This window comes from Halichoeres trimaculatus, unplaced genomic scaffold, assembly GCF_033239565.1.
Source record: "Halichoeres trimaculatus isolate MK-OKI-2021-1 unplaced genomic scaffold, fHalTri1.1 fHalTri1_scaffold_9, whole genome shotgun sequence".
Taxonomy (NCBI): Eukaryota; Metazoa; Chordata; class Actinopteri; order Labriformes; family Labridae; genus Halichoeres; species Halichoeres trimaculatus.
This window is the reverse complement of record NW_027437188.1, coordinates 2,482,876-2,497,500: the sequence shown is the minus strand read 5'-3', so window position 1 is coordinate 2,497,500 and position 14,625 is coordinate 2,482,876. Positions and strand designations below refer to the sequence as shown.

The following is a 14,625-nucleotide window of genomic DNA, read 5'->3' as shown; positions in this document are numbered from 1 at the left end:
CAGGCAGACTACCTGCGTTTGATTATATCTTGCACGCTGCGCGCGGACTGATACACTAAGCGGCGAGAGTCTCGTAGCCAGCTGGCTCTGCAGCGGAGGTAGCGCCGTTTTATGACACGATGAGATCTAGTGCCTTATTTAGAGGTGTTTTTGTGTGAAAGTAACGTGCCGAAAATTCTCTAAATAAAGCGTATGCAGACCGATATCAGATTTTTTTCGGTGGGAGTCCGTTTATTAGTGTTTTTGGTCAAGTAAAATATGTCCCGTCTGAGTCCCTGTCTGCTATATGAAAACAGCCCCTTAAACTATTAGAACGTGTGTAGTAGGTGGTGATACATGATTACAAAGCTGGTGTAATGAGAGAGTGAGCTGTCAGAGAAACGTATGTAATAGTTCCTTTGCCAACTGCACAATTCAGCCTCCTGTGGGACACAACAACGACATACCACGTCTTTCACGCTGTCTCATCTTCTTTACTCTGTTTCCCACCCCTTTTTTCTGTCTCTTTGTTTTGTTTTTCCTTTCTCCTTTGTTAAACTTTGACCTGGACAGGGACCACTGCAGGCCTTTCACATCCATGTCTCTTTCAGTTGCGCAGATAGTTTGTTTTAATCTTTTTATTTGTCTCTTTCTTTCTTTGTGTGTGTGTGTGTGTGTGTGTGTGTGTGTGTGTGTGTGTGTGTGTGTGTGTGTGTGTGTGTGTGTGTGTGTGTGTGTGTGTGTGTGTGCGTGTGTGTGTGTGTGTGAGCAAAGCTGCTCAGACTAAATAGGAAAACTGGCTAAATGCTGGAGTGCAGATGATGGGTTAAAGAAATGACGCCTGCAGCTTTGAAAATCTTTATTGAGGCTGAGGAATTGCTGGAACCTATGGAGGTGGAGAATGTCCCACAGAGATCACTAGTCTGTCTCAGAGCTACCCAGGGAAAACTTCACCCATGCTGTCTTGCAGAGAGGGAACCCCACCTACTACTGCACCACCATTCCGCCTCAGCTGTAAAAGTGTTCAATGATTGCAACAAGAGTAACCTTGGACATACAGGGAGGCTTTTTCATTCTGCAAAGATCTCAACACGTCTTCAGAATCTATGTTGATGATGTGTCAAGACACAAACAGGGTAACAGAAAACAGTGGAACCAGAGTGTCTGTCTTGTACTCCCACAGGAATTGAAACTGGAGAGGAGGCCTGTAAGGCCCATGACGTGTGCAGACCACTTGTCACAGGGCTGTATAGCCACGTGTCACAAACCTGCAAGGTTATGTGAGGCCTGTGTGGGAGAAGTTGTTTTATTCTGCTCATATAATAATGTTCAGGATGCATCCAGACAACGGGTGACCCTCCTTAATAGTATACAGAATGAGTATATAGAGTATTTGGTGTGTGTGTGTGTGTGTGTGTGTGTGTGTGTGTGTGTGTGTGTGTGTGTGTGTGTGCTTGGAGTCAGTCTTGGTTCTGTGAAAATTCTGTGGAACCAGTGTCTGTCTTCCCACGGGAATTGAAACTGGAGCGGAGGTGTGTAGACCACGTGTCACAGGCACAAGGCTGTGTGAGGCCTGTGTGAGAGAAGATGTTTAATTCTGCTCATATAAGAATGTCCTAACAAGTAAGAGGTAAATTTAAAGAGACTGGGATAGTGAAATTTGCATTCATGAATGAACAAGGTCTCACACTTCACATTGCCAGCTCTCTCAGTTTTTCACATTTTTCACTGTTGTAAAGGCTGTCTTGAGCTGACTGTCCTGAGCTGACTGCTGGAGTTGAGTATTTGAGCCGACTGCTGGAGCTGAATGTGTCTCTAGTTGAGTCACAGTGGCCTGACACTGGCTCAAGGAGACAAAGTGGTGGGTGAAATTGGTCTTTTGTCACATGTGGAGAAGTTGTTTCATATAATTTGCTCATCAAAGAATATGATAGAGAACACATTTGCTCCTTCTGCTCTGTTCAGACAGTAGGCCGACAGTAGGCTGAGAGTGGGTAAATTACTGATCTATTAGCCTGTGTGAGGGCAAGTAAGCTTTCTATTAGCCTGTTTGCGGGCAAGTTAGCAATCTATCCGGATAACTGCAGGCAAAGTATCTAAATATTCTTCGGCCAACTGTTTGCAGCCACTTTAAAGTATTCAGCCGCAGGTATTCTCCTCAAGTATTCAAGTAATAATAGTTTTATATCGATAGAATATCAATTAAATAATAGCGATGTATCTGGAACCCAAAGTTCCCACGGGTGGGGGCACCCCAAATTCCCACGGGTGAGGGGATTGAAAACAACAGGTGAGGGGGGCAGGGTTGTTATGTAATTTAATTGATTGACAACAACAGGTGTTGTTATGTAATGTTATGTAATCGATTGACAACAACAGGTGGGGGGAGGGGGTGACCTTTTGACCTCTAGGGTCATAAATCACTTTCTGGCATGTTAGGGTTACCTTTAATCTCTCTGGCGTAAATGTGCTTCAATAAAAAATAATCTTTCCTGCATGATGAGACTGTCTGTGTACACACACACACACATACACACACACACAGACACACAAACACACACACACTCATACATAATAGGAGTTCTCATGTTAATGGTCATCCAGTAAGTTAACTAGCCAGTAGCACCTTGGCTTTAATATTAACACATGACACGGGCTAGCTTCTCTCATTCCAGTTCAAACAGAGAGTCAGTGGTACTTTCTGACCACCTGTAAGGTGTCCTTATGGCGTTACTTTGTGCCTCAATTTTGGGCACAAAAAATATGTTTTTAGCAAGAACTCAAAATAATATTCTGTTAAAAATTAGAATCAATCAAATATTATGTTTCAGCCAAGTACTATATGGTTTTGCACTTTTCAAGCTAATTGAAGAAGACACAGTAAAAATATATGAAAATATGATGTAAAAAAAAAAAAAAAAAAATCCCACAAATTTTAGGGGTGCTGGTATTGTAACCAATGTGATGGAAACACCTGTGCTTTCTGGAGTCAAGATTACAAGTTATTACCATTAATCTGTACATTAAGCACATAGGTTAGGTTGGACTCAATCTGTTACATTTGAACTTTTACAGCACACTGAAACACACTAGTATGACTGAATTATGGTTTGATTCTGACCTTGTCCTCTGAAAATAAAGCTTCTGTTTCCTCTCTGCCAGGTCATCTGCTCAAAGCCCATCAACGTGGTGTCAACGCGGAGACACTGACCACTCTTCCATACCCTGTAGGTGTCACTGGGGCAGATACGAGACACCAGGGGTACTGAGGACAACAGAAGCATAAGAAATCAAACTGTGACATTGCTAATAGATTTGTAGATAATGTGTCTAAGTAATGATAATTTTTTTGTTTATTGCTTTGACAACCCCTCATGTTAGCAGAACAGGAGAATCTCAGTTTTCATCAGTTCTCAGTTACATCTGTTCATCTCAAATATGAATGTGGAGTCAGATTAATGTAAGGTATTTTGGTCAGACAGATAACGCCTCATTTAAACAACCCCTTTAGATCAGTTGTCAGTCAGCTTTTAACAGCTGTTTGTTTCTGCACACATGCACTATGAATCACTTGTAAGATCCCCTTTCCCCCCCCCCAGTCTCCTTGTTGAAGCTGTTCGTACTTACTTAATTTATCAACAGGAAGCTCAAACTTTCAACTGGTTCAACCAGCTGCCAAGGACCAAATCAGTGTCCCTTTAGAGAACTGAGATGGGGAAATTATATGTACACATGAATACAAACAAATGCTGATAAGTCCAGCATACAGACTCTGACTGTACTGTATTAGTCATACTCTAATACAATGCACATGCTGTTAACAGAAATCAAAGCCAGGAAAATATAGAAACTTCAGTGTGCAGAACAGTTAAAAGATGCAAAACTCCTCAAAACCAAAGGGTAATGAAAACATGCTTAGTCCTGAATGCTTGGGCTGCTTTACTGCCTGAAATGATAGTCTGGACTCACCCCAGCTGGTAAACTCCCATTTCATCTCCACATAAAAGTCTTGAGCCTGTTTGAAAAAAGGCAGGGATAGGAAAGAAAAAGACAGATTAAATTAAAAGAGGCATGATTAAAAAGCTCACTTAACCTGATGAGCATGTTTTTAGATTGTGGGAGGAAGTCAGAGTGAACCCACACATGCAGGGGTGAGAACATGCACACACCACACAGAGAGGCCCACCGCCCAAGCTTGGAATCAAACCAGTGACCTTCTTGGTGTGAGGCTGCAGCACTAACTGTTGTGCCACCGTGCAGCCCAGGTTAATTGGGTACTCTAAATTGTCCATAGGTGTGAGTGTGTGCCAGAAAGGTTGTCTGTCTGTGTGTGTTGTAACGTAGGTCATGCTGTGACCTGGTCCCCCCCCCCCCAGCCTTTTGATATTGAGACTTGATAATAAATGATTCTGATTGATTCCCTGTTTTCTCTAAATTGGGTGGTGCCCCAACTTAAAGTTAAACTCACAATTTGTAAGTTTAGATGTCTTTTAAAAGTTATACTTTCGTTCCTGTGGAATGCTGGCATTCTATTGTTGATAATTCATTAGTCATTATTTGACACCGTTTCACGCTACAGTGTCAGCCTGTGATTGACTGAAGACCAGTCCGGGGTGTACCCCGGCTCTCGCCCAATGACAGTTGGGATAGGCTCAAGCCACCCTTGACCCTGAACAGGTCAAGTTGTTTGGAAAATGAATGAATGAATGAATGATTAAAAAGCTGTAGACCCAATAAAACAGAACACCAACAAACTACGTGAGAGGTGTTCCTCCAGAAAATAGATATACTCTGAGTAGGGAATACAACTTGGAACCTTTGAATCAAAACCAGGAATGCAGTTCTGAAAAAAGAAAAAAAAATACTATCACAAGTCACAAACCACAACTTGTCCAACAAATTAGTTTCAAGAGTAGCTTTCTGACAGTTTGAAATATTGTACTATCAGGGCTCTTTGTACCAGGTGATTCATCACCTAAAAGAAAGCAGAATCTGTTCAACTGTAAATATGCTCAACCGTGTCAAGAACAAAGTAACATGTTTCATTATGCTTTTCATTAGATGAAGCTGACATTACCTGCTAGCATGAAGATTGTACACTGTCAACTTTGTTGATTAAGAAGTTGTTAAAGTAAACAACCACAATCTATGGCCTTGTTGTGAACTGGCCTGTGTATTCCACAAACTTTTGAATTTAAAAGGTTTTTTTACTCACCATTTCATTCAAAGGTTTCCACAGTTGTTTTGTTTTGTTTTGTTTTGTTTTGTTTTGTTTTTTTGCTATTGTTAATGTAAGCACAGGTGGTTCCACCTGCTTGGCATTCCCGCCAGTTGCACCTCTTACAGTGCCGAAATGCAGGCTGCGGGGTCGTCAGCCAGGAGCCACCTTTCTCAGATGTTTTGCCCCATTAATCCCAGAAAGTGGTGGGGCAGTGGTAGGGACATCTTCCTATGGGTCCCTGGGATACGAACCCAGGGCACCCGTGCAAGGATGTAACCTAGGTTGCCATTCCATCCGTGCCCCAAAGATTTCAAGTTTTGATACATTAGTTTGTAGTACCATCTTTCTGTCTTCAGTAGTCCACTGGCGGTGTTTAATGGCCCAGGCAAGCATCTTGTTTTATTCTGTCATTTCATTGGCTTTCTTTCCTGCTGATCTGATCTCTTATATTGCGCTTTTCTAGTCTCTCAGACCACTCTAAGTACTTTACACTGCCAATCTAATTCACCCATCCACACCACATTCAGGGTAGAAGTTTTTCTATTGGAAACCATCAGTTTTATCTACCACACTCAAGCCCATCCACACACCACTGACCAACAGTGGGAGCAAGGACACTTCAACACGCAGAAGCTGGAATAGAGCCCCCAACTTTCCGATTGAGAGGCGACTACTCTGCCACTGAGCCACAGCCGCTTCACAGCTAAAGATGAGGCTTACGTACTGCAACCTCAGGTGCTTGAAGCTGGTTACCCATGAGCAGATATCACCCAAACTGTTGACCCTAGTAAACTGGTCTCCTGGTTCTGTTGGAGCTTTGGGTCTGCCACAACTCTTCCTGTCAGTTTCCCCAGGTTCGGAAAACCCTTTGATGATGTAAGAACTGTATTCACTGATACCGTGACTTTTTTTGCTTTTTCTTTGAAAGACAGACCTACATCTGTAAGTGTTGTGATGATCTGCCCCTTCTAACAATACTCATGAGCTTATGGTACCACTGTGTGTTCAAACACTATTTCTATGCAGACAGAGGCTGCTGTAAGTAATCAGGAAAAGTTGGGACACCTGTAGAAAGTGAGCACTGACGTTCAAGGCTAGATAAACAAATCTCCATTGCTGTTGGGAAACCTTACCTTTTTTCACTTCTGGGAGTTCACTACCTACCATTGTATCATTTCAAGGTATTCACTGAACTTGAAGTGCTTGAATATAACACAATTATTGCTGTTATCTAGGCCTGGGCTGATAACATATTTTCATGGATGACATATTGTCCCACAATTATTGGCAATAAGCGACATTATTGACAATATTATTTTGAGACCAAATTGACCACTAATATAGAAATAATATATCATAATTGTTATGATCCTGGCTGTGGGGGAAGCTGCTCTCCCTCTCTCATCCCCCCTCCCCTCTCTGTGGAGGTGCTCGAAGGTTTCCAGTGGCTGCACTCTGCACACCTGTCTCGAGTTAGGTGATTAGGGGCCACCGCTGGAGGAATAGGCCCGCGCCAGTTGATTCCTGCTCTCACCGTGGTAATCGGGCTGAGTAAGTATTTCTCATGTTATTTAGTGCTTGTGGGTTTTTTGGATTCCCTTGAGACTAACCCGTGAATGTCTCTCTTCTTTTCCAGTGCCTCTGGTGAACGACTACGGTGAAGTTAGTTTTAGGTTGGACATTTAACTGGCATTCACTGCTGACCAAACGGTGCCTTCCCACTCTTCATATCCAGGAATGGCAGCAGCAATGCCGTTAAGTGTACTCAGCACCTCGCAGTTATCATCAGGTTTTGAAAACAAGGGACCGTCAATTAATTACCAATTAGAATTCCCAATAAGGCAGTTTTTCTTCAATATCCCACGTGTCATATATCGAGGTGACTAAATTACAATCTTGAACAGAAGCAATGATTTTGAACAACAAGACACACCTCTTTTTATCAAAAATGTATCCTCTAAAATTTTTTGGTAAAATTTAAGGTCAATTGTGAACTCTTTTCTACAATACCTTCCGTGACGTGTGACCAATTACAATTTTGAAAAATTGAGGTGTATTTAAGCAATAAGACACACCCCTTTTTATTACTGATAAGACCTCCGATTTTTTTTTGTTGAATTTAAAGCCAAATTTGGACTATTTTCTTCAATAGCTTCCATGCCAAGTGACCAATTGACCTGAAATCAATGATAAAATTAAAGCTGTATATTTAAACAGTGCGACAAAACCGTTCTTATTTCTCATTGGTTGTAAAAAATATACACACCCATTTAAATTTTTCATTGGTCCAGCAAAAAAAATTCTGTTGAACTTTTTAAGCCAAATTTGGACTCTTTTCTTTAACAGCTTATGTGTCAAGTGACCAATTATCCTGAAATCAATCTTAAAGATTGCTGTGAATTCAAACAGTAATACACATCTTTTTTATTATTGGTCCTGCAAAAAAAATTTAAAAAAAGGTTAAATATTAAGCCAAATTTGGACTCTTTTCTTCAATAGCTCCCATGTCAAGTGAGCAATTATCTTGAACTCAATATAAAAAAAAATTGCTGTATATTTAAACAGTTAGACACACCCATTCCTATTTTTAATTGGTCCTGCAAAAAATGTGTGTTGATTTTTTTAAGCCAAATTTGGTTTCCTTTGCCAAGTGACAAATATTCCAAAATTCAATCTAGGAAAATGTGTTGTATATTTAGACAATAAGACACACCCCTTCTTATTTTTGATAACTCTTCTAAAAAAAATTCTGTTGAATTTCTAAGCCAAACTTGGCTCTAAATTTGGCTTGACAGGAAAGATATTAAAGAAAAGAGTCCAAATTTGGTTAAAATTTTTAACAAAAAGTTTTTGAGGAATTATTTAGAAAAAAAAGGGTATGTCTAATTCTTTAAGGTTGTAATGAAAGAAATAAAAAAGAGTTGTCTTGTTCACATCTTCTTTTCAAGATTGATTTCAGGATAATTGGTCATACGACATAGGAGCTATTGAAGAAAAGAGTCCAAATTTGGCTCAAAATTCAACAAAAAAATTTTTGGGAGGAATTATTAGAAATAAGAATGGGTGTGTATCCTCATTTAAATATGAATCATTTTTTTGAAATTGATATCAGGATAATTGGTTGCTTGACATTGATGCTATTGAATCATAGAGTCCAGATTTGGCTTAAAAATTACCTTTTTTTTTTTTTGCAGGACCAATTAGAAATTACAATGGGTGTGTTTTATTGTTTAAATATACAGCTATATTTTTTAGCTTGATTTCAGGATAATTGGTAACTTGATATTAAATCAATTGAAGAAAAGAGTCCAAATTTGGCTCAAAATTCAACAAAAAATGTTTTGGGAGGAATTATTAGAAAAAAGAATGGGTGCATATCCTCATTTAAATATGAATCCATGTTTTGAAATTGGTATCAGGATAATTGGTTGCTTGACATTGATGCTATTGAATCATAGAGTCCAGATTTGGCTTAAAAATTCAACATTTTTTTTTTTTTTGCAGGACCAATTAGAAAATACAATGGGTGTGTTCTATTGTTTAAATATACAGCTACATTTTTAGCTTGATTTCAGGATAATTGGTAACTTGATATCAAATCAATTGAAGAAAAGAGACCAATTTTGGCTTCAAATTCAACAATTTTTTTTTTTGCAGGATCGATTAAAAATAAAGATGGGTGTGTCTTTCTGTGTAAACATACAGCTTTTTTTCAAAATCGATTTTAGGATAATTGGTCGCTTGACATGGAAGCTTTCGAAGAAAAGAGTCTAGATTTGGCTTGAAATTTAACAGAATTTTTTTTTTTTTTGCAGGAACAATTAGAAATAAGAATGGTTGGGTCTTACTGTTTAAATATAAAGCTATTCTTAATATTGATTTCAGGATAATTGGTCACTTGACATGGAAGCTATTGAAGAAAAGAGTCCAACTTTGGCTTCAAATTCAACAAAAAAATTGGGAGGTCTTATCAGTTATAAAAAGGGGTGTGTCTTATTGTTTAAATACACCTCAATTTTTCAAGATTTATTTCAGGATAATTGGTCACACAACATGGAAGGTGTTGAAGAAAAGAGTTCACAATTGACTTTAAATTTTACCAAAAAATTTTAGGGGATAAATTTTGGATAACAAAAAAAGGTGTGTCTTGTTGTTCAAGATCACTGCTTCTGTTTAAGATTGTAATTCACTCAGTACGGCAGTGAATGTCTGTCAAATGTCCAACCTAAAACTAACTTCACCACTGTTTAGGGAGGCTCCTGCAGCTGCTCACCGACAGCCACACTCTCTCTTGGCACCTAAACCGAAACTCTCAATAAAACCCCTCAATCCTGTTTGTATCTCCATCTCCCTTCGGGTCCTGGAAAACCCTGCTGGAAATACAAACCATCACAATAATAATGCAATACACCCTTTCAAATAAAAGAAACTTTTATTCTTCAAGAGTATTTTTTACTATAGTAATAGGAATGTCAATAACTTAAGATATCTTTAAAAAAAAAAAAAAAACACAAAAAAAATTGCAAATAAAATGGGCTCTTAGTCAAAAATTGCACTTGAATAGAAAACAGAATAGAAGTGCAACATTTGTTTTCGGATGAAGCAAACTATACTCTCTTGTTATTTATAATAAATTTCTGACTTGACACAGAAATTTATTTTTCAGGCTCAAAATTGTATGTGTGTGTGTGTGTGTGTGTGTGTGTGTGTGTGTGTGTGTGTGTGTGTGTGTGTGTGTGTGTGTGTGTGTGTGTGCAACAAGTAGTTAGTTATAGTGATACATGCATACAAAGACAGACTCAGACTTCCTAAAAATTAGTGTGCAGAGTAGATTTCATTCAGTAAATTAAATATTTTAATTTAAAGATTTTAATTTAAAGGTTTAATCTTAATAGTTGTGCCAACTATTGCTCTTTTTTTTTATGAACAAGTATGTGCATATGGAGGTGATTCCGTTAAACCCTACTTGGCGCAGTTGTTCCAACAGGACAGGGATACGCGCCAGCCTCTTGGTTGTCCTCTGGTAGTCACGATAACACAGCACAAGACGCACTAACTCTGGATCTCTGGTGCTCACTGCCTCCTGAAGCACTGCACAAGGAAGACAGAGAAAACAAGAGAGAAATGAAAAGCAAAGTATAAAACCAGGGAGAACCAAAAATGATAGACTCTCTGTGTGTGTGTGTGTGTGTGTGTGTGTGTGTGTGTGTGTGTGTGTGTGTGTGTGTGTGTGTGTGTGTGTGTGTGTGTGTGTGTGTGTGTGTGTGTGTGTGTTTATTTGTTTATTTTATCTAAAGTGTTAGCACTTTTTAGGACTAACCAGTCCATCCATTGCGGTTGTCCTTGCTACTATCAGCTCCATGCTGCAGCAGGACCCTGGCACACTCCAGGTGACCCAGAGTTACAGCCAGATGGAGAGGAGTCCGGCCACGAGGGTCAAGAGACTCTAAATCCACCTAAACAAAAAAAAGGGAAAGACAGGAATAGAAAAGTATGAGGGAAATGAAAGTAAACTGTAAAATTAGATTCAGTGAAAGGGAAAGAAAGAGAGCTGGGGGTAGGGTAGGGATATGGGCTTTGTATGTACTGTTTTTGCACAAGTTAGAAAGGACCAGAAACAGGAAAATTTACAGCGAAGGTAGCTTGAGAGAAATTCAACAGATGCCATAGTATTAAATACAAACAGACATTTGGTTACACTGATCCTACATGACCCTTCAACACTCCACCATGGCTTCGAGCTGCAACGCTGGAACCTCTTTGATCGACTTGATCGATCGGGTTTGTCTAAAAGTCAAAGATAGGCCATACTTTTCTTGTAAACAGACACATATTGTGAGGACTCTTTTGTCCACTATGGGCCTGATCTACTAAAAACACCCTATTCAAATGAAGATTTTGACATAATCAGACGCAATCCCTGCTGCACGTCAGTTTTACACATATTGTCAAGTTTGCTTATGTTTTTATACATACAAGCCATTGTATTTCAGACCCTTTCTGTAAGATATTGGGACTATACGGTAATGGGGGAAGCCAGTTTTTAATTCAGACAGAGAAGAGTGAGAAAGGATGAAGTATCAAGCATTGTCAGCATGCATTGGCTTCAGCATCAGCTGTTTTTAGTTGCTGCACTCTTAGTTTTACAAGTCAAACTTTTGGAACACTGATGCACTTTTTGATGCTACTTTTTGAGACACAAACAATAAGAATCTAGAATGAGCTGAACTTCTGATACAAGATGTGTTCCTTTTAAAGATACAATCTCCAGGTTTCTGTGTCTCTCTGTGTCTGTGTCTCTCTGTGTCTGTGTCTCTCTGTGTCTGTGTCTCTCTGTGTCTGTCTCTCTGTGTCTGTGCCTCTCTGTCACTTTGTGTCTGTGTCTCTGTTTCTGTGTCTCTGTTTCTGTGTCTGTGTCTCTGTGACTGTCTCTCTGTGTCTGTGTCCCTCTGTGTCTGTGTCTCTCTTTGTCCGTGTCTCTCTGTGTCTGTGTCCCTCTGTGTCTGTGTCTCTCTGTGTCTGTGTCCCTCTGTGTCTGTCTCTCTGTGTCTGTGCCTCTCTGTCACTTTGTGTCTGTGTCTCTGTTTCTGTGTCTCTGTTTCTGTGTCTCTGTTTCCGTGTCTGTCTCTCTGTGACTGTGTCTCTCTGTGCCTCTCTGTGTCTCTCTGTGTCTCTCTGTGTCTGTGTCTCTCTTTGTCCGTGTCTCTCTGTGTCTGTGTCTCTCTGTGTCTGTGCCTCTCTGTCACTTTGTGTCTGTGTCTCTGTTTCTGTGTCTCTGTGTCCGTCTCTCTGTATCTGTCTCTCTGTGTCTGTGTCTCTCTGTGTCTCTCTGTGTCTGTGTCTCTCTTTGTCTCTGTCTCTCTGTGTCTCTGTCTCTCTCACAGACTGTATTTAGAATGGACAGCCTGGCTTCGCCTTTCACTGTTGAACAGTATTGAAGCCAAAATATCCCTGACACAGGCGCCGCCATTGTGCAGCCCTGTGCATCAGAGGCTATAAATGGTATAGAATAGAATAGAATAGAATAGAATAGAATAAAATAGAATAGAATAGAATAGAAGCTTGATATAAATTGTGCTCTAGTATTAGTAGCAGCTTTAACCATCAACCAGTCAATCTTTATTTACCCATTTGGTATCAAGCAAGCTGAAAAATGGCTGGATGAGACAAGTGGCAGACACTCATCCTTTGTTGAAAATTTCATGCAAGGTACAGCATTATAATTGTTTAAATATTGTTAAAACTGTTTAAAAAATCTGACGCGCTTTGTGTCCTCCGATGCGCCCCACTGTCCGTTCTCCTGCTGCAGGGACAGCGGCTCTGACCGTCTCTGCTACTGGGTCTTTCCAGCACACTGTTTCCGCGTGCTGAGGATCACTCAGACCAATCAGACGCTGCGCCTCGGCCGCAGCACATTTAAAGGCATGGAGAGGCGGTCATTTCATTGGTGAAAACAGCGCTCTGCTGTGTTAAACCCACTGACGGCTTTTCTCCTCCCTCTCTGCCATTTGAACAGAGGGAGGCGTGGACGCGCTCATCTATGCCTCTCTGCGCCTTGACTGTGCCTCTCTTGGCACTGCAGGAAACTTGAAAAGTAAGCCGGTCCCGACCTGTCCGTGCGGCGAAGGCCAGCGCAGGGCAGGTGCGCTTGTGCCTGGTCTACGAAATTAGAGCCCTAGGTTTCTATGACGACAACAACACACCGGCTGACGAAGTTTAGAAGTGAGAAGAGAGATCTGTGTTTTTCTCTGCTGAAAATGATTTCTGTAATTAATTTTGTAGTGATGGTGGACACTAGAGCCTAACTGTCAGACAGGAAAAGGGCAGAAGAGCAGAAGAAAGATAAATAGGAGAGAGACAGAGTGCGAGTTGAAGGCTAACAGATGAGCTAAAGGCTAACACAGGGGCTAAACAGTTTGTGCTAATGTTCATTCCTACCCACATGCAGCAGTAACTCTAGAGTGGTCTGTTCAAACTTGAGAGTCTATCAAAGAAGAGTGAGGCTAAAATAGCTCTGCTTGGTAGTGTGTAACAGATACGTCTTAGAGCATTGGGCCGTGGGTGCTACATATGGACAGCTACTAGGGTACAGTGCAAACAGACAGTTTGCTTGTTGTCACATTAGCCTATGGATATGTCGTAGCACCAGGCTGCTAGTGGCACTACATATAGCCAACTACTGATGTTACAAACTTACAAAATTTGCTTCTTGTCACATTTCAAACAGTATTATGTAACTGTACCGATCGTGTTGTATCCGGTAAAAAGTTGTCTTCACCAAAGAAAATTAGTTCCAAAACAAAACACACCCGGTTAAAAATCACATCTTTACAACAATTTCCGTGAGACTTGGGGCCAGAAAGTGGCAAGGCAGTCGAATTAAAACAGATACTCCTAATATCACTTTAAGATATCTAAAGAAAAGACTCTAATCAAAATTAGGGGACATTTTCTGATACCGCACAGTTATTGGCCTTAATCTGGCACCAGGTTCTAATTTCCTTAATCATTAGAAAAACCCTTTTTAACTGGCAGCCTAACGGTCCAGTTAACACTGACTTTGTGACTTAGTGAGTTGTTTTAGAGTGACTAAAGCTCTTCAACAAGGTTGTCCAGACAAAGTCTAAAAGAATGACTCTTTCAGCCATTGCAAGAAAAGTTGTTCATTCTAAAGCCATGATTTCCAGAATATTGCATCTTTACAATATCACAGACTCTTTAAGTCCCTCAAGAAGGCTTGTCATTGACCAAAATAAGACATAAATTTCCAGAGAGGACAGGCTAATGAAGAAATCTTAATAGAAAATTGGTTCAACTGGCTTCTAGAATTACTCACCAGTTCAGTGCTGAACAGGGTAGGAAAAGGGTAGTCTTTTCTGCTTTCGACCAAGGGGCAACATCCGGTTAGTAAAAATGAAGCCTATGCGGAAGTGCTAAAAGTCACTGATCGTCAAGAATCCGCTTGAGGCTTGCTGCAGAAAGATCAGAAGTCACGTAGATACCCAGCCAAAAATAACAGACTTTTATGGCGTTAAAAAGCATATTTACAGCCTGGTTCAACAAATGGCTTGGGTCTAAAACGTTGACTTCACCATAGGCACACACTGTGAGGGGGGTTATTGTTTTCTATCCCTTTTGATTATATCCACATCTATCGATTTTCCCATATTTGCATAAATGAGGGCATGGTTGGCAAGTGAGCACCTATTCGCTTTTTTGCTCGGAGGCTAGGTTATAGATCGTGTAGCTGAGCTTGAACTGTTTTCATATTTTCTGCTTTCATCATTACTTAAGCTCATTAAAGAACCCAAAAATGACTTGCTGTGCCTAGGAATGTACTAACAGACTGTGCAAGATGTCAGTGCTGCAGTTTTTCCGGTGAGTAATTTGTTTCTATATGTTTTGTGTTACATTATTAGCAGGTG

General features: G+C 40.3%; 1 protein-coding gene across 6 annotated transcripts in view; it reads right to left on the bottom strand.

Annotated features, from left to right (window-relative positions):
* Positions 1–14,625, bottom strand: part of ankrd13b (ankyrin repeat domain 13B) — a 49,308-nt gene that overhangs the window by 25,606 nt on the left and 9,077 nt on the right. For all 6 annotated transcript variants that reach the window (XR_012599097.1, XR_012599096.1, XM_074679228.1 and 3 more), the window contains exons 2-5: positions 10,521–10,656; positions 10,167–10,291; positions 3,949–3,994; positions 3,101–3,244 (exon numbers count right to left, since the gene is read on the bottom strand). Coding sequence is in view for 4 of the 6 variants with exons in the window: in XM_074679228.1 (XP_074535329.1) it covers positions 3,101–3,244; positions 3,949–3,994; positions 10,167–10,291; positions 10,521–10,656 (451 nt within the window). In the remaining 2 variants the exon portion in view is untranslated. The remainder of the gene's footprint in view (positions 1–3,100; positions 3,245–3,948; positions 3,995–10,166; positions 10,292–10,520; positions 10,657–14,625) is intronic.